This window comes from Bufo gargarizans, chromosome 3 (assembly GCF_014858855.1).
Source record: "Bufo gargarizans isolate SCDJY-AF-19 chromosome 3, ASM1485885v1, whole genome shotgun sequence".
In the NCBI taxonomy this organism is placed as follows: domain Eukaryota; kingdom Metazoa; phylum Chordata; class Amphibia; order Anura; family Bufonidae; genus Bufo; species Bufo gargarizans.
In genome coordinates, this window is record NC_058082.1 from 162899061 (window position 1) to 162918746 (window position 19686).

At 43.1% G+C, this 19686-nt stretch overlaps 1 protein-coding gene across 4 annotated transcripts in view; it reads right to left on the reverse strand.

Moving 5' to 3' along the window:
- CACNB3 (calcium voltage-gated channel auxiliary subunit beta 3) overlaps positions 1 to 19686 on the reverse strand; it is a 140726-nt gene that overhangs the window by 25638 nt on the left and 95402 nt on the right. For 2 of the 4 annotated variants that reach the window (XM_044285224.1, XM_044285226.1), the window contains exons 3-7: positions 16667 to 16789; positions 16043 to 16158; positions 15892 to 15962; positions 11845 to 11864; positions 8119 to 8199 (exon numbers count right to left, since the gene is read on the reverse strand). In XM_044285224.1, coding sequence (XP_044141159.1) covers positions 8119 to 8199; positions 11845 to 11864; positions 15892 to 15962; positions 16043 to 16158; positions 16667 to 16789 — 411 coding nt within the window. Of the gene's footprint in view, positions 1 to 8118; positions 8200 to 11844; positions 11865 to 12739; positions 12836 to 15891; positions 15963 to 16042; positions 16159 to 16666; positions 16790 to 19686 lie in introns of those variants that run through there. The other 2 variants (XM_044285227.1, XM_044285228.1) reach the window with 2 other exon arrangements.

The following is a 19686-nucleotide window of genomic DNA, read 5'->3' on the forward strand; positions in this document are numbered from 1 at the left end:
GAAGATGGTAAGGATATGCTCCATGATCCCAACAGGCGGCAAACTTCATCCACGGAGGCAATACTGTGGTGTTTACCACTGTAAGTAAGCAAAAGCTTTACAGGTAAGCCCCACTTGTAAGCAATTTTGTGTTCTCTTAGGACTATAGTAACAGGGGTCAGCAGTCTCCTCTGCCGCAGCGCAGTCTGTATAAAGTTTCACTGACTGATAAGGTGCTGGCATCTCCGAGAGCTGATGGGCTGCCGACAGGACAGCTTCCTTGGTCCGGAAAAAGTGGATCCAGGCCAAAGTGTCTCTAGCTATGGTCTCTGGCAAATGTCGGGGTCTAGGGATCCTGTGGGCCCGATCTATGATCATGTCCTGGGCAGAGCAGGAGGGCAGAAGTTTTTCCATAAGGGTCTTCAGATAGTCAATAAGGTCAGAGGGCCCAATTTCCTCCGGGATTCCCCGAAACTTTATATTATTTTGCCTAGAGCGATCCTCTAGGTCATTCAGCTTGGCCTTTATGTGGTCAATATCTGCTAAAATTTCTTCCTGGTTATCTATCAGTTGATTATGGGTTGTAGCTAATTCACCCACTTTAGTCTCCACATTCAGGACTCTATTATCTAGGCTTGAAATGGAGGATTGGAGCGGGACTAGTAAGGAGGAGAAGTCCTTGTGGAGAGCAGCGCTAAAGACCATCAGCATGTCCCTCAGAAGGTTGCCTGAGGCAGGCTGTTCAGATGTGGGGAACCTCACTAATATGGAGGAGATTGGGTGAGTAGCAGGGGGCTCTGGGCTCACCTCCTCTGACGCAGCAGACTGAACTCTAGGCCTTTGTTTCTCTGGACTCCTCATGTCGAGGAAAGATAGCGTATGCGCCCTCGCCAGTTCAGGAGATGGAGACGACCTGACTGATCCACTGCTCAAAGAGTTCCCGGCTACAGGCATGAGGTCTTGAAGTGAGTGTAGGATGTTGTTTGCATGCCGGGAGAAATCTCGCTGCAACGGCGGAGAGGAACGTAGGTGCTGCTTCGGAGGCTGGCGGTGATGGTCGAGGATTCACCAGGCCCATTGGCTCAGCTTTAGCGTCCTTGTCAAAATAGAAATCAAGCCTGCCTTTCTTGGCGTGAGCTCTCTTGCCTCTAGGCATGGTGGATAGGCTTTAGGCACAGTTTGCCAGGGTAAGACGATAAAAGAGAGGGGAAACCACGCTATGAAAGTCGTTTTGTGCAGGAGCTAAAAGTTCATGCGGCCATCGAGCTCAGCTGCCAAGCCCCCCCACTTAGCTATTTTTTTAAGCCTATTTATTCCCATACCTTAGAATCCACAATAAAACAATTATCAAAAAACTAAAATATTAAAATGGCCATGGCATGGGCTCTTTGAGGAAATTTTCCAAATAATTTTATACTCTTTCTGATAACAATGCTGATCATTAGTGAGCACAGTCTCATATCGGCAAGATCCATAATCTGTATTTCAGGACATTCATATATTTTGTTTTCACTTTAGGCATCATGCAGATGCACAGAGCCTGTATCGGAGCACACCAGAGGTATTCTTCCCTAGTGGAAAGAGACATAGGTGCAAGACCATATACATTAATGACAACCCAAATCAAAAAGTAGTCAGCGGCATAACACTGGGGATATCAATATCCTGCATACTGCAATAAATCCAGATACAACCCAATAATACATATCTATAATTTTCACCAGACAAAAATTACATACAGTGGGATGCGAAAGTTTGGGCAACCTTGTTAATCGTCATGATTTTCCAGTATAAATCGTTGGTTGTAATGATAAAAAATGTCAGTTAAATATATCATATAGGAGACACACACAGTGATATTTGAGAAGTGAAATGAAGTTTATTGGATTTACAGAACGTGTGCTATAATTGTTTAAACAAAATAAGGCAGGTGCATAAATTTGGGCACTGTTGTCATTTTATTGATTCCAAAACCTTTAGAACTCATTATTGGAACTCAAATTGGCTTGGTAAGCTCAGTGACCCCTGACCTACATACACAGGTGAATCCAATTATGAGAAAGAGTATTTAAGGGGTTCAATTGTAAGTTTCCCTCATCTTTTAATTTTCTCTGAAGAGTAGCAACATGGGGGGTCTTAAAACAACTCTCAAATGACCTGAAGACAAAGATTGTTCACCATCATGGTTTAGAGGAAGGATACAGAAAGCTGTCTCCACAGTTAGGAACATATTGAGGAAATGGAAGACCACAGGCTCAATTCAAGTTAAGGCTCGAAGTGGCAGACCAAGAAAAATCTCGGATAGACAGAAGCAACGAATGGTGAGAACAGTCAGAGTCAACCCACAGACCAGCATCAAAGACCTACTGTCACGGCTGAGGATGGGGAAAACCCTCATCCGTGCGATGGTGGAGGATGGTAGTCACGACTTGGCCAGAACCACAGAATTAGGGAGCAGGTCACCTCCTATTGCTTCCCTAATCTGACCCTAACTCCTAGCGACATGAGCCGACCTTGAAGGTAGGAGGGCTCATGCTCTGGAACCTCGGGTCCCTACTAGCCCTCCGCAGGTCCCTAAGCTAGGAGCTGGGTAGACTACCTGTTCCTCCTGGACATGGAGAAATAGGAGTCTAAAGATGGCCAAACTATAAAGACAGGGGAAACAGAAACAGTCATATGGCAATGGCAGGCAAGTGCAACTAGTACTAACACTTACCTGCCACAGACACAGAGCCTGGGACCCAAGTATCAGTTCTGCTGTCCACAAACACAAACGACAGAGCACACACACCACACAGGACACCAGGAAACCATACGCTGTAAAGAATAGACATGACACACAAACACATCCTCATAACATTGTGTATAAACAATACATAACAATTTGTTTATGACCACAAGGGTGGCCCCCACTGGCAGATGGAATTACCAGGAGGATATCTCCAGCAAAGCATGGCTGAAGAACCCCCTCAGCTTCTGATCACCAAAGAGGCTTTATAGCCCAAAGTGGCCACACCCACAAAGACACACAAGGAGAGGGAATTAACCCTTCCATCACTAACAGGGAGTGAAACCACTTAAAGGGGAAGTGTCCAAATACACATCACACTGTAGCTGTTACCGCAGGCAACAACATGGGTGGCAACCATGTCCTGGGACTCAGCAAGAAGGCCGAGACACTGCCACCACATGTACACCATACCAAACGTTGCCACGGGCAGCCACAGTGAAGGGAAGTGTCACAGTGCACACCTAACATAAACTTCGTGCACACCAGACATACAAAGTGCATAACATAACCACACCTAACTGAGAGGTTGCTAGGTGCAACCGCATGAACATTGCCGCAAGCTGCCTAGAACCAGCTCAGGCTGCTCTACTGAGACAATACAAAATAACTTGTTGCCCGCGGCAACCACAAGTGAGGCCACACACTAGCGGCCCTCACCTGTGGTTGAACAACCAAATCAAACCGCAGACAACAGCATGCGTTTCAGGAGTCACGACCATGACCATGGCCGTGACACTCCCACCCCTCAAAGCCCCCCCACCAAAAAAAGAAACTGGTGCGGGACCCAACAAGGGGATAGGAGAAGGGGAATCAGTGTCAGTACCTGTGAGTCTCCCCAGGACTGCTGCCGGACCCTGGAACAACACACAGGAACCAGGATCCGACTGCCAGCCTCTGGAACAACACACAGGAACAAGAGACCAGCAAAGAAACAGCCCGAGGAGACCGCACTGACACTGTGTCCACTCTCTATTAACGTCCCCACTCCAGTCACTGCCAACAGACACTCCAACCCAGCACACAGCCGGAACACTAACGGAATGCTGCCAGCAGACGACCAGAGATAGGAACATAGAGAGGGACGAGGGATCACCAACACGGACAAGGAAGGTAAGGTGGCGGGGAATAAGCCACCAACCGCGCCGTTAACAGTGATGCCCAAAACGCTCTCCCTCCGGAGAACGCGCATGCAGGCCGAAAGCAGATGGCGCTGCATGCCGCACCCTCTTTCGAAGGCGTGCTACCGCACACCAAAAAAACAAACGTGCAATATAAAATAAGGGGACGCCAAAACGGAACACGGTGAAGGAATGGCGGGGACACACAAGGAGAGGGAATTAACCCTTCCAGCACTAACAGGGAGTGAAACCACTTAAAGGGGAAGTGTCCAAATACACATCACACTGTAGCTGTTACCGCAGGCAACGACATGGGTGGCAACCATTTCCTGGGAGTCAGCAAGAAGGCCGAGACACTGCCACCACATGTACACCATACCAAACGTTGCCACGAGCAGCCACAGTGAAGGGAAGTGTCACAGTGCACACCTAACATAAACTTCGTGCACACCAGACATACAAAGTGCATAACATACACACACACCTAACTGAGAGGTTGCTAGGTGCAACCGCATGAACATTGCCGCAAGCTGCCTAGCACCAGCTCAGGCTGCTCTACTGCGACAATACAAAATAACTTGTTGCCAGCGGCAACCACAAGTGAGACAACACACTAGCGGCCCTCACCTGTGGTTGAACAACCAAACCAAACCGCAGGCAACAGCCATGACCATGGCCGTGACACCTACAACATCATCTTGCTGCAGATGGAGTCACTGTGCATCGTTCAACCATTCGGCGCACTTTACACAAGGAGATGCTGTATGCGAGAGTGATGCAGAGGAAGCCTTTTCTCCGCCCACAGCACAAAAAGTGCCGCTTGAGGTGGGCTAAAGCACATTTGGTCAAGCCAGCTTCATTTTGGAATAAGCTGCTGTGGACTGATGAAACTAAAATTGAGTTATTTGGCCATAACAAGGGGCGTTATGCATGGAGGAAAAAGAACACAGCTTCCAAGAAAAACACCTGCTACCTACAGTAAAATATGGTGGTGGTTCCATCATGCTGTGGGGCTGTGTGGCCAGTGCAGGGACTGGGAATCTTGTCAAAGTTGAGGGACGCATGGATTCCACTCAGTATCAGCAGATTCTGGAGACCAATGTCCAGGAATCAGTGACAAAGCTGAAACTGCGCCAGGGCTGGATCTTTCAACAAGACAACGACCCTAAACACTGCTCAAAATCCACTAAGGCATTTATGCAGAGGAACAAGTACAACGTTCTGGAATGGCCATCTCAGTAACCAGACCTAAATATAATTGAAAATCTGTGGTGTGACTTAAAGAGAGCTGTCCATGCTCGGAAGCCATCAAACCTGAATAAACTAAAGATGTTTTGTAAAGAGGAATGGTCCAAAATACCTTCAACCAGAATCCAGACTCTCATTGGAACCTACAGGAAGCGTTTAGAGGCTGTAATTTCTGCAAAAAGAGGATCTACTAAATATTGATTTCATTTCTTTTTTGTGGTGCCCAAATTTATGCACCTGCCTAATTTTGTTTAAACAATTATAGCACACTTTCTCTAAATCCAATAAACTTCATTTCATTTCTCAAATATCACTGTGTGTGTCTCCTATATGATATTTTTAACTGACATTTTTTATCGTAACAACCAACGATTTATACAGGAAAATCATGACGATTAACAAGGCTGCCCAAACTTTCGCATCCCACTGTATATTAACCTATGATGAGAACATGACTTTGAGTTATTACAAAATTGATAAAAGTGCTACATTCAAAAAGTTCCTAGTTTGGGTAGATCTCTACCTAATCTAAAGTCTTGATGCAACAAAACCAAAAGTCAATACATAATGATACCGATAGGATTTTTATCACTTGTCACCGTGATTCAATCTGCACTGTAAGTGATAAACCTCAGTATAGGTCACCGATAAAGTGCATCATCGGCACCTATTGTGTAGCTGTAGATAACAGTACAGATTCGGTATTCAGGACTTTTTGCTGTTTAGGAGTTTTTCCTTCTTGCTAGAATTCCCACATGGATAATAGTGAACCATTTAAACCAGTATCTTTGCTGATACAGTGTATTTGTAGGCTCCTCAAACGTTAGCTGATACAATGGAAAAAAAATGCTAAGAGAGCAGACTGCTGATGCGGAATTACAATGTAACATCTACACTCTTATTTGTTTTTGGATCAAGCATTTTATTTTTCTTTGTTCCAATTTTCCAGTTTATTGAATGTAACAAATGGCTAAATGTTCCCTTCAATGAATGGAATAAACCCTCCTGTAGTCATGCAGACAATATTACTATTCTGTCCAGAACTGTACCTGACAAGGATAATGTAGCGTATTACTATTATTAATAATAATTTCTATGAACTGTACATCTCCATATTTTCCCAAAACCAAAATACAGATATTACTCCCTTCAGCTGGCACAGAAAAGCTACATCTGAATCTTACAGAGGAACAAATATCATGTAACTCTCCTATTTGTGCCAGTCTGGAGATATGGCCTCTCATTCTCCTTTTTTCCCCAGAGATTGTTTTCTACTGAGTCAGCTCAGCTGATGCTACTAGTCTGCCAGTCACTTCACTGGTTGCCCATCCACCACAGAATACATTTCAAACTTCTCACCTTCACCCACAAAGTTCTCCATAGTAATGCACTCCCATACATCTCCTCCCTCATTTCTGTTTACCACCCTACTCTCCAGTCTGCCAACGATCTAAGACTAACATTCTCCATAATTCGTACCTCTCACTCCCGTCTTTAAGACTTTTCTCGAGCTGCACCAACTCTCTGGAATGCTCTGCCTAGGACAATCAGGTGAATTCCCAACTTCGTTACCTTAAAGTGTGCCTTAAAAACACATAGTTCCAGGCAGGCTTATCATGTTCCCTAAACTGACTCTTCCCGCAATACCCCCCCTCCAACCCATAATTTTCAGATCTGAAGTTCCTCTTCTGACATCCCCACACCCAAAGCACTAGCTCATGCAGTTTGATCTGCACAATTCCTTTTAGTAACAAAGATGTCTGAACCACTTCATATAACAATTACCTTTACCTTATGTGTCACCCCTATTTCCTCATAGATTGCAAACTCTTGGGCGCAGGGCTCTCACTCCTAGTGTATCAGTTGTATATTAGCCTTTAATTTTGCCTCTGAATTGTAAAACTCTGCAGAAAATGGTGGAGCTATATAAAGATTATTATTAGACTGGTATTTTATGTGTCGGTCTTGATCAACTTTGAACTAGAGTGAGATCTGCTTAATTTATTAAGACGTGCAGCTCTGGTCCTCTGTATGCCATAACGTCAAATCTATGCCAGCAATGAGCTGGGCCTTGAAAGACCACGCCCCTCCACTAAGCCCCATCTAAGACCCACCCACCTTTTTGGTAAAGTGGTGAGCAGGGTGTAAACGTACAAAAAATCCAAAAATGAGCAATTGATGTAGCCGCTATGATACATTAACAACTTACAGGTTACTTAAATGGGTAGTCCTATTCCAGCCATGCATGGCTATGGTCTGAATATTTGTCTTATGTGGCGGTTACGGTGGGCAGAGTTATGTAAACAGCTGAACGGGCTGTGCTACACAGTTTGTGTAACTCCCATAGAATTAAGGGTCCAGTCACACGTCCGCATTTTTTGCAGATCGGAAGCAGACCCATTCATTTCAATGGGGCCGCAAAAGATGTTGACAGCAACCAGTGTGGTATCCGCATCCATATGTCCGTTCCGCAGCCCTGCAAAAAAGATAGAATATGTCCTATTCTTGTCCGTTTTGCACAGGGCAGAATATGAGGAACCACAAAATATAGGACGCACGCGGCCAGTATCCGTGTCTTATGGATCTACAATCAAAACGGATATGGTCATGTGAATGGACCCTATATGAGAACTAAAGAAAGAGTTCTGCACAGCCCGCTTGACTGTTGCCGTAACTCTGGCCAACTTGGCCATCACATCAGACAGGTACTCCCATGGCAGCCATGAATGACTGAGGTGGCAGTGCTCCTTTAATATTTTATTTTGTCATTTAGTATTATCCTAGGACAATTATGGTACAGTATTCTTTAAAACAATTAAAGCTTTGCTCTGTGATTGATTGCTTGGCAAAGGTTGTTCTTTTAGAAAGTTTTCATAAATGTGTCCCTTAATTCAAAAACCAAACCACATGCCTCTTGTAGATTATTTGCCCCAACCCCCCCATTCTCCAATGGCAGCTCATCCCACCTCAGTATGACGGTACCTCATATCCTTTGAGAGAAGGGCCAACAAGGACCACGGGGCGCATCGATGGAACAACATCATATGGTGCAACATGCTCTGTCTGAAAGACAAACAGATCTATTGAGCAAGTCCTGCTGAAGCATCATCGTACAAATTAACAGATGTGTGCTAAGTGCCTATCGGAGCGCCTGCCAGCATCTTGTCATCGCAATTAGTGTTTTATGGTTAAAGTACATAATTAATATTGCACCAGAGACAGTATACATCCAAACTCTGCTCTACATATCCAGGCACAGGCTAAATCCGTGCTACTTAAGAGGCAGATGGAAGGTGTATCAATAGCTAACGACATCAATTATATACAAAATTACAGGCATGCACATAGGTTTATTGTTTCCAAGGTGAATATAGGCAGATACCAGGGCGTACTGGGCTTGCAGGGCCTATGGCAACCTGGGTAAACGTGCTCTCTGCCAGATGGGTTACTGTGCCCAAGATATGAAGCTGAAAACAGAGGTCATAAAAAAAGGGCACTATACCGCTAACTGGCAATTTTTTTCTTGGAAATCGGTTTCATACAGTGTTTTCAGTTTTGTTTTTACCCAAGGAATATATTCCTCCCATTAGTTTAAAATCTAGAGTGAATTATGAGAATGGCTACATCCAAGGTGTTTTGGTTTATGGCGCTTTTTAGGGGTTTTGGGGTACATAGTGTTTATATCAAAATGCTGTTGTTTTGCTGTTGTTTTTTTCCATAGGCTTTCTTCATGTAAATTGAAGAAGTCCAAGAAAAACTTATGTATCAAATGACACACAATGAAAAAAGCCATTAGAAATGCTTGTAAAAATGCCATTAAAATGCATGTTTTTATTTATTTAAAGAGGACCTGTCACCTCTCTTGACATGTTCTAGTAACTATTTGCATTCCCTGTGTAATAACGATTCTGGAAAATCTATTCTTCTGATTCTATTTTGTTTTGTTCCTTTATTATTCCTACTAGAAGTTATGAAAGAATTGCTGGCAGTTTGCAATGAAGGTCCAGATGGGTACCACCAGTTAGAGGTGTGCCCCCACACAGTCTGAAACCGGCAGCACTGATTGGATAGTGTCAGACTGTGCAGGGACACCCTGCCCCCTGGTAACACCCGTCTAGACCTTCATTACAAACTGCTAGTAATTTATTCATAATTTCTAGCAGGAATAATAAAGAAATGGCACAACATAGTGTCGTAAAGAAGATGCTCCAGAATTGTTATTACATAGAGGATGCAAGTAGTTGCTAAAACAGACATAAGAGGAGAGGTTACAGGTGCTCTTTAAATGCATTTAGGTCACCCATTATCCAGGGGGTACTATCTCCCCTTGTGGACGGTACCTAGTAGGCATAAGGAGTCTCATAGGTATGCAAAAATTACCTCTTCTTCCAAAAGGAAAATAAAGCTATGCCTCCAGGGCCACCAGATTTATAGTATCTAACCTAGGAGTCAATTTTCGACCAAGATAGCTTTGTTTCATCTGGTGGCACTGGAGGCCCAGCTAAATGGGGGAGATTCAGCATCTTCCTTTAATCTGAAAACTGGCGTTAAAAACTATGACTTTTCAAAAAATTGTCACATCTCTTGGATTGCCATCTCCACTTTTCATAAAGGTGTGTGGCAAGGGCAGGATAGGGGGGTGTGACCAGCCACCCCAACAAATGTATCTTCATTTACACCAGTTTTCTGGCGCAAATGAAGCTACAAATCTACAGCATCTCTGAGCTGTTGTAGATTTCTGTTTAGGCGCATGGAATGTGTGGATGGCATTTTTTATTCTGGTGTTTTGTTCCCCTTTAGAGAAGGGGATGAAAAAACACCAAAAGTTGCAACAATGTGCATTATAAAAAAATAAAAATAAAAATACACAAGAAGAGAAAAAAATGCATTTCATATTCCCCATGGACTTTCAGCTCATGTCCAGAGCTGGCGTTTAGCACAAGAAACATGCCAATAACTGCAGGTGCAAAAGCGCAGAAAAACACCACAAAAGCTTGAGGCTTTGTTGTAAGGTGCCAGCCCAGAGTGGGCAATACTACGCCAATAAAAAAGCAGGGCATGGGCAGGGTCATCAGCCCCTTTATTATCGGTTATGCAAGTTATCTGGCGTAAATGTTGACTAAAATCTACCCCAGCTACAACCTGTCCTAGATTTCATTCTAGGCGCACAGACTGACAGACTGCTTAAAGGCTATGTACAGCTTCGGGGGCAATTTTTATGACTGCATTTTACTCATTTAGGGTTAAAAATACTTTTTCTAATTGGTCTTTATTAAAAATATTGAGCCGTTCTGTCACAGTGACACTATTTTTCTAGTGGTGTGCATCCTACTTTCATTCTCACTTTGTGCCGGTCATCTAAAAACCCTTATCTCTAAATTACTAAGAGCTCATAAACACTTATTTAAGCCACATTCTTATCAGTAACATAAGGATTGAGCTTTGATGAGTGTTTATAAGGTCTAAGAGCAGAGATAAGGAGCCCGTCATCTAGCTATCTGACGGCAGAGAGAGAAAATTCAGATCCTACTAGTAGAGCATCTCAGCTCTGTAAAGAGAAAAGGACTCCATATTTTTAATAAAAAACAATTTAAAAAATGATTTTTAGCCCATAATGAGTACAATGCTGTCATTAAAAAATGCCCCCAAAGGTCTACATATCTTTTGATTTATGAGGAGGCCTAAGCCTTGTCACAGGTTAAGTGCATTTACCAGTGGCGCTGGGGATATCAGAACTGGTGTTGAAAAAAACGGTCTTGATATATGATCCCCCAGTTTTTTTTCAGCCAGTAAATTTACACAACTTTATATTAATCACTTCTCCTTACAATAATGTCATTGGACGGTGCACACAACTCAGCCCCTCCAACAGTGATAAAACTGTAAAAATGGCAGAAATATCTTGGTGCTCAACAGATAAAAATGAGGGATGTATCTGTTTTTACAATATCCAAGCCTCATCATCACTATTAGTATCCTGCGGGGGCATAGTCATTACCTGGTATGTATCCTTCCTATATAGACTCCCAAGTGGTTCAGGACACCACTGATCTGTTGTTATGGCTTACTAGGGGACATCAGGGGAATAGCACCATTCAGGTAAATGAAAGTTTAGAAGCATGTATAACTCCATGACAAATGGTCAATTTTCTTTTTTTTTTATAGTAACTTCACTGATATTAAAGGGCATCTGTCAGCAGATCTGTACCTATGACACTGGCTGACCTATTGCTTGTGCGCTTGGCAGCTAAAGGCATCTGTGTTGGTCCCATGATCATACGTGCCTGCATTGCTGAGAAAAATGATGTGTTATTACATGCAAAAGAGCCTTTAGGAGCAACAGGGGCGTTGCCATTACACCTAGAGGCTCTGCTCTCTCTGCAACTGCAGCACCCTCTGCACTTTGATAGACAGGACTAGGCAGTGAAAATGTCATCACGCCTGGCCCTGTCAATCAAAGTGCAGAGGTAGCGGCAGTTGTAGATAGAGCTGAGCCCCTGGGAGTAATGGTAACGAGAGGCTCATTTGCATATATTAAAACATCACCATGAGACCAACACAGATGCCTTCAGCTGCCAAGCGCACATGTAACAGGTCAGCCAGTGTCATAGATACAAATCTGCCGACAGATGCCCTTTAAATCTGGATACCTCCAGCTCAATTACTTAATTCAAACTGTGACATATTATCTTCATAAAGAAAACTCACCTGTTTTTGCTTCTGTTTGGCTTATAGGGGGGAGAAAAGCATTGATATTGAGAACAGGTTAGTCACAATACACACTTACAAAGGTAAAATAAAGTTACGTAGAAAGGCCCACCTTTTACTACATGTCTGGACTGACAACCATAGCATTATGAATAAATGACAGTTGTCGTGTAGAGTATATGTAATGTCTTAATAAAATAGGTGCACTTGATTTGAAGTGAACTAAGAACACCATTCGGATCTGCCAAGAAGATGCACGTTTCCTGGCTCTGCAAACTGTCCAGTAACATATTAAGATTGCAGGGCCGTGTGCACAGGGCATGTATGGCAGCGCACAGAATCCATGCTATGAAGCGTGTCCTCGTATTGTGCCTCCGTACAGCCTCATGTTATGGAGAGAGTAATGTACCTGGGAGAGAATATCTTTGTATACAACACCCATGCCATGATATCCACTTTAATCCAGCAGAAAAAAGTCTATATACACTTACATGATATCAGAGGTATAAGAATGGGCAGCATTTGCCCGTAGCCCTCTCTAGGTGCCATATTATAGCTCTGTAACATGGCCATGTGCATGATTCCTCGGGTTAGGATTATGCAAGTGCTTGTTTTTTCATTTTTTTGTATGGTTTGTAAAAAGAGTACGTAAAAGATCAGATGGTGAACAACTGAATCTAGAGCAAGAAAACCTGTGTATGTAGTGTGTGATTTCATGAATAAAGCTACACTAACTATTGACCATGAGAAAAATTTCAATAAAATGTAAAAGTAGCTGCAAATAATTTAATGTAATTTTCTATAAAACATAAGAACAAGGGGACACAATCTGGAGAGGCGCTCATAGTGAAGTATGTATGGTAGAAAAAAGACTGTTTAAGATGATTAGGCTCACCTTAGGTGGTTGTGCAACCGTAGGCACAACCCTAGTGTACACAGGTGTTAGTAAGCAGTCGGTGCTGCCAGTGTCGTTCCATCCTCGCTAGAACGGGTTGCCAGCCGCTGGGAGGTGGATAATGAAATTGGAGAGGGTGGTGCCCTGAGGGCACCACCCTCTCCAATTTCACAATCTGAAATTATTAAGGGGGACGATCAAAAGTAACGCCATACAATATTTTTGTTGAAAGAATAGTAAATGCAAACTACCACAGGGTCTTATTGTGGTGTCTGTATAAATTTAGGGGTCTGGGATCTGAAATAATTTAGGGGACTGGTCTGGGGGTTTGTCCAGGATTTTATTATTGATGGCCTTTCCTCAAGACAGGTGATAAATGGGGTTTTCTGCTTTTCCTCAGGATGGGTCATCAATATCAGATCAGCAGGGGTCCAGCTCATGCGAGCGCTGCGTTCTCTTCACTGTTTACCTGCTCACCGTTAGCATTGCAGAGGAGAGCAGGTATAATTACAGCTCCTCCGGTCCATTCACGTGAATGAGCGGAGTGTGACTACAATTACTCTGCACCATTCAAGTTAATAGGACGGAGCAGCTGTAATTACACTGCCCGCTGCTCAAGTGTCAACAGTGAAGAGAACGCAGCACTCGCTCAAACCCGGCAATCAGTCCCCCGCTGATCTGACATCAGGAGAGGTCATCAATACAGGAAAAGCAGAAAAAAACCTTTAATATCTGAACAATGGAGATCCGACACCCCGCACCCCTGCCAATCATCTGCTTTGGGGTAGCTCTGGTGACGGAACTACACAGCTCTGCAAAACTCCATTCACTTCAATAGGAGTAGTTCTACAGCTACCAGCTCCATCCACGACTACACTACGCTGCTCCATCCACTACACTATGCTGAGGATAGGCCATCAACAGTAAAATCCTGAACAACCCCTTTAAACCTTGTGTTGTAAGCCATTTCAGACTGGGCTCTCCAGTGCGACCAAACATGACCAGAGTCTCGACCACAGCAGGTACTGTTACAAGACACATGCAAGTGAATGTGACTGGGCTGCTTCTGCAATACCAGACACAATGCTTGGATGAATGTGGCACTTTGACACAAGCAGAAGGGAACGAGGCGAATAATGTGCTCTGCCGCCAATGCTTTGTGATTCATGGAGGCCCCACCCGATCACAATCTCATACTGATGGGATATTTTAGCCACAGGCAGAATAGTTGTGGCATTGTTCTGATGGCTGACATTTTAAAACTTGTATCAATACAAATACTGTATATTACATAGAACAGGGGAGAAAAATATTCTTTAATGAAATATGATCACTGCTGCCTTTTATTCATTTCCTCTTGGAGGATCTGTATTTGCAATAGCAGAGTCACTGGAAGCATTGCAGTTAATAAAGGACACATTTCCTGGTCTGCGCTCAGATAATAAGAGATAGACACGTCTCTGTGTCAGCTTATATTATTGGAAGGAAGGGAGCCTCATCGAGACAATGTATAGCACTGACTAATTCGGTACAGTAGGGTGACAAAGAATAAAAGGCCTTTTGTCATACTAGGCGGCAAGTGTGTGGCACACTGCCAAACTGCTCGTAAAGAAAAGTATATCATAACTGCTTAAAGAGTCAATCGACGCTGAAAGTCTATCGAAAAAAAAATGAAGACGTATCTGAAAGTGTCATGCCGATCTGGAGAAATGGTCTACCCAGCGCTGTATTCCCCAAAGGGAGCACGTCTAATGGGGAATACAGCACACGATCTAGAACAAGACTGCAGAACTAGTGGCACAAACCAACAAATGAGCGTCAAGTGTTCCTTTTTCTAAGTTGTGATCTGACTGGTTGCTACAGTCTAATCTAGTTTTTATACATAAATCCCAATAAGGTGACATATGCTAGGATGCTACAGAGAACAAACACACACCTAGGGCCATATTACCCTTAGCAACCTATCAAAAGCCACATCTTTATTTAAAGATGTTCTCCAAAACTGGGAACCCATTTTCATATGGGCAGGCAAGGTTCACCAAAGTCTCCCCAGTCAGCAGCACTACAGTTCTAACACTGATCTTCCTTGTCCTCAGTTTCTGGTCCCTGATGGATAGGAAGGGTGATGTGCTGTCTACATGCACATCACCGCTGCCTGCCAATCAATGACTGCTGCCACTGCTGAGGTCACTAACTGGCTGGCAGTGGTGATGAGCATGTAGACAGAATGCCACACTTCTGGTCCAGAGTGGACCAGAAGTGGAGGTAAAGGGAGTTTGGCGCTGGAACCGGAGAGTCAGTGACAAGTGAGTATTTTTATTTAATTACTTGCATCATGCCTTCACATATGAAAAGGGGTTCCAGGTCTCAAAGAACCCCTTTAACACAGTACAGCTTAGAAAATGAAAGCTGAATCTGACTGGTTTGCTATGGTCTACAAAGCCAGTGTTTTCATGGTCACAGCCTGGATAAATTAAAGGGGGTCCTTCAGTTGCTGCTGGTGTTCATCAAGTGATGGATCTAGCACTATGTCATCAGTTCATGATGGAAACCACATTGCAATCACCAGTGCAAAGGAAAATGAGAGAATATGAGTAACAAAAAGCTGCTAAGTTTCTGCTTTTATTTGCAAACTACCTTTTTATTATTTCTAATATATGTGGGATGCAGTTATTTTTGACAGCTTCCATTAGTATCTCAAAACTGAAAAACTTCCACATTATTAAAGGGGTTGTCTCGGTTCATCATATTGATGACTTATCCTCAGGATAGGTCATCAATATCCAGTCGGTGATGGTTCCACACCTGGTACCCCCAAAGAACAGCTGCTCCCGGCAGCCACCGGAACGACCACTTTGAACAAAGCCAGAAGCACAGCTCTGTTCCATGTGTAGTGGTCCTGCCAGGTTGCTGCAGTGCAGCTCCCATTCACTTGAACATGCAGGGAACAGTTAAACAATGGGGGTTCCATATGTCAGTCCACAACCTGAGGATAGGTCATCAATACTGGGAGCCAGGACAACCCCTTAAAATATCCTAGTAACTAATACAGTCCTTTGGAATTAGGAGGTATAGCCACTTCATATAAGAGAGCACCGTTCAGTGATTAACAATGACATGATGATATGAAAAAACAAACAAACACTCCTTACCTATTGATGGGGGAGGCGAACGCCGATTTATTGAGACCATGTCTCCCAAACCAGAAGTGTTACCAGATCGCCTGAATACAAGGAAAACCATCACTCTAGCAATTATCTATATGTCTTATTGGGATAAATAAGCAATGTGATGGCTCCTTACCTCGCTTTCTGCTCCTGTTTTAGTCGAATGGCCTCTAGCCTCTGAGGGCTTGGAATGAAGGCGATGTCTCCCCCCTCTTTTACTAGCCTCCCGATCCACCAGTCATTGTTGTATTTCTGGGAAATAGGTAAAACAGAAAAGGTAAACTTGGAAAGAGGTCAGTTTAGTGATGTGCCCACTGTGCCAAGAAGGCATGTGAATATTCACAAATATTCTACATGACCAAAAGCATATGGGCGAACCCTTATAAATTAATAGGATTGCACATGGCAGCTTTAAGAGGTTTATAAAGACAAGAATACAACCACACAGTAATAACAATAATGGATCTTACTGGGGATATTCTGATATTGTGAAGTGGAAATGTCTAGGAGTCACATCATCTCAGATATGAGATGGTGGACAACACAATTGCTCACAAAATGGGACAGGCTAGTGTTCTCACTGTGAACCTTCTAGAAACCACACTGGCACTGTTCCTGTACTGGCATTGTATATTTTGTACAAGAGTATGCTGGTCTACAGTAAACCCACCCCTACCACCACCTCACTGGAAGCAGTAGAAACAAATAGTGGTCTATAATGCGTCATCGTCTAGTGGTCTGATGCCTTTTTTACACTCACCTCTTTGATATGTAGAAAATCTTTGGCTTCAAAGTTGATAGCGGTTCCCTGAACTGGGCATTCTTCATCCAAAGCTCCACAGTAACTGACATTGGTCCTGACAGCAAAAGCAACTGGCTTGAGCTGCAGAAGGAAATGTAAAAGTTTCCCATGGATTTTTTGTATTCTTGGCCGCTTTCAATCACAAGCTGGAAGTTAAATGATCAGCTATCACATTATCCTGGTAGTTAGAGTAGGTTAAAGGGTGGCAATATAGTGGCCCCCCTGATATATGTTAGCCAAACACACCGATTTTCAGTGGGACCGGCTAAACATCTAATAGTTCGGCAGATCATGGGATATAAGGGTATTGAAGAAAATAGGTCGGCACTGCGGTTTGCACGTGGTGCACGTGTCCGGGGAAGGCGTTCCACTAGCATATAGCGAAGAAGGAATGGCCCTCTGAAGATGCTATTGTGCCTTGAATAAACATCTCTTCATATCATCAAAAAAGTGAGTGCTGGTCGCTATATACATGGGATAGCTAAAAAAAAATTCTCTCGGGGGGGTTGGAAGATGCATGGTCATTTCACTATTAAAACACCAATATTACTGAAGTATGCGCTAACTGGCTATCTAGTAGTGCCTCCATATGGCAGACTATGGTACTACTGTATATCTTCTGTGCTGCTCTATGCCTCTATGGACACCAGGGGAGTGCGACTCCATTTTCTTGTTCTGGCACATTACGTGTACTGTACCGTATCCTGCCCTCTAAACAGAAAATCATTTCCAGCGTCCAGCAGTTATTTCTCACTTTTGTCAAATCTATATTAATCATTTGATAATTTTTTATTTATTTACATTTTTTTGTTATTTTGAGATGATAATTTGAGCTTCAGAAGAATTCATGTTGTGGTCTCTTCAAACATTTGATTGGCAGGAGTGCTGGGTGTCGGACCTTCACTGATCTGATACTTATGACCTATCCTGAGGGTGAACTTAGCAGAATGTAATGATACCTTTAACTTAGCGTTGTTTCATGCTGGAGAAAAAGCAAAATCGTTGCAGTAACACATGTTTTGTTATACACATGTGTATTTCCTTTGTGTGTATTTGAACAACGCAAAAATAAAAAACTGAGGAAAAAAAGGCTTATTGAATGAAATTAAATGTTATGGCTGGAGACCCAGGAGGACAAAAAAAGGTAGACTACAGTTTGCCAAAATGTACGTGAGTAAGCCAAAATATTTCTGGGAAAACGTCTTGTGGACAGAGGAGACCAAGATAGAGCTTTTTGGTAACGCACATCATTCTACTGTTTACCAAAAATTGAATGAGGCCTACAAAGAAAAGAACACAGTACGTACAGTCAAATATGGTGGAGAAACAAAGATATTTTAGAGTTGTTCTGCTGCCTCTGGCACTGGGTGTCTTGACTGTGTGTAAGGCATCATGAAATCTGAAGATTACTAAAGGATTTTGGGTTGCAATGTAGGGCCCAGTGTAAGAAAGCTGGGTTTGCGTCCTAGGTCATGGGTCTTCAAGCAGGACCCCAAATATACTTCAAGAAGCACCCAGAAATTGATGGGAACAAAGGGCTGGAGAGTTCTGAAGTGGCCAGCAATGAGCCCGGATCTAAATCCCATTGAACGCCTGTGGAGAGATCTTAAAATTTTTGATGGTTATAGGAAGCGTTTGATTTCAGTTATTTCTTCCTAAGGGTGTGCAACCAAATATTAAGTTGAGGGTGCCAGTAAATTTATCCAGCCCATTTTTGGAGTTTTGCGTGAAATTATATAATTTTTGGCTTGTTTTCTCCGTTTTTTGTGTTCTTCCAATATACACAAAGGAAATAAACATGTGTATAACAAAACATGTGTAATTGCAATAATTTTCAGGGAGAAATAATTCATTTTATGGAAACATTTCAGGGGTGCCATGACTGTAAGTGCACTAAGGTCAGACTCAAGCCACACTGTGCACCCTTGCTCCTCCCTCTCCTTCTAGATTGAAAGTGCTACTTCCCTGCATAGTCATCTTGCAAGCCCTGTCAATCAAGAAAGAGGGAGGGGCTGGCTGAGGAAGCAGGAGGAGAGAGAGCGCACAAAGTGGCTTTAACCCTCCCTTGGTGCACTTACCGTAAATGGGATGGCCCCTTCTGGGACATTGGTGGCATATCGCTAGGATATGCTATCAATGTCAGATAGATGTGGATCCCACTTCTGAGATCTGTTCCTATCTAGAGAACAGGGCCCCCAAAGTGAAGGAGAGCACATGCTCTCCATTTATCACTAAATAGCTGAGCAAATGCTCACTACGCAAGCAGGACCACTTCTCTATATACCGCTATGGGACTGCAAGAAATAACCGAGCCAGGGCTTGGCTATTTTCGCTTTCTGCTGAAATGCTGGCATTTGGACAGGAAAAAAAATGTTGCATGCAACATTTTTGTCTTGCCAAAAACCAGCACTTCTGATGGAAAGCATCAGGATCCCCTGCGGGTTCCCATTATAATCAATGGGGTCTGACAGTGAACGGCAGTATCCGACTGGACCTGATGCAGTGAACTTTGGCAGGCTGTTCTCTGCTGGATCAGTTAAACGGAGGTGGGAACCTACCTATACTCATAAGTATCCACTAGGGAGCTTGGATAGATATATGGAAATACTTTTGCGGTCCTAGAGGAATTAAACAATAGGATTCCTTTACTGTCAATCAAATTGTACACTTTTGTATTGAACCTTTTTTATGCTTTGGATTTAAAAAAGTGTATCATATGGACCAGAATACATAACTGAGCCCACCTGGAGGTACTGTTCAACTAAGGAACCATATAGAAGGTGCTAATTTCCCCACCAGACACCAGTTATATGCACAGAAAAATATGAATGCAGCACAGAATTTATGAAAAATTGTGGAAAAAAAATACAAATATAATTTTTTTATTTATTATTTTCTTATTTGTTTATTGCATTGGAAACCTCAAATTAATTAAATGTAATCAATTGAACAGATAGAGGCTGCAGCTTGTGTGCATT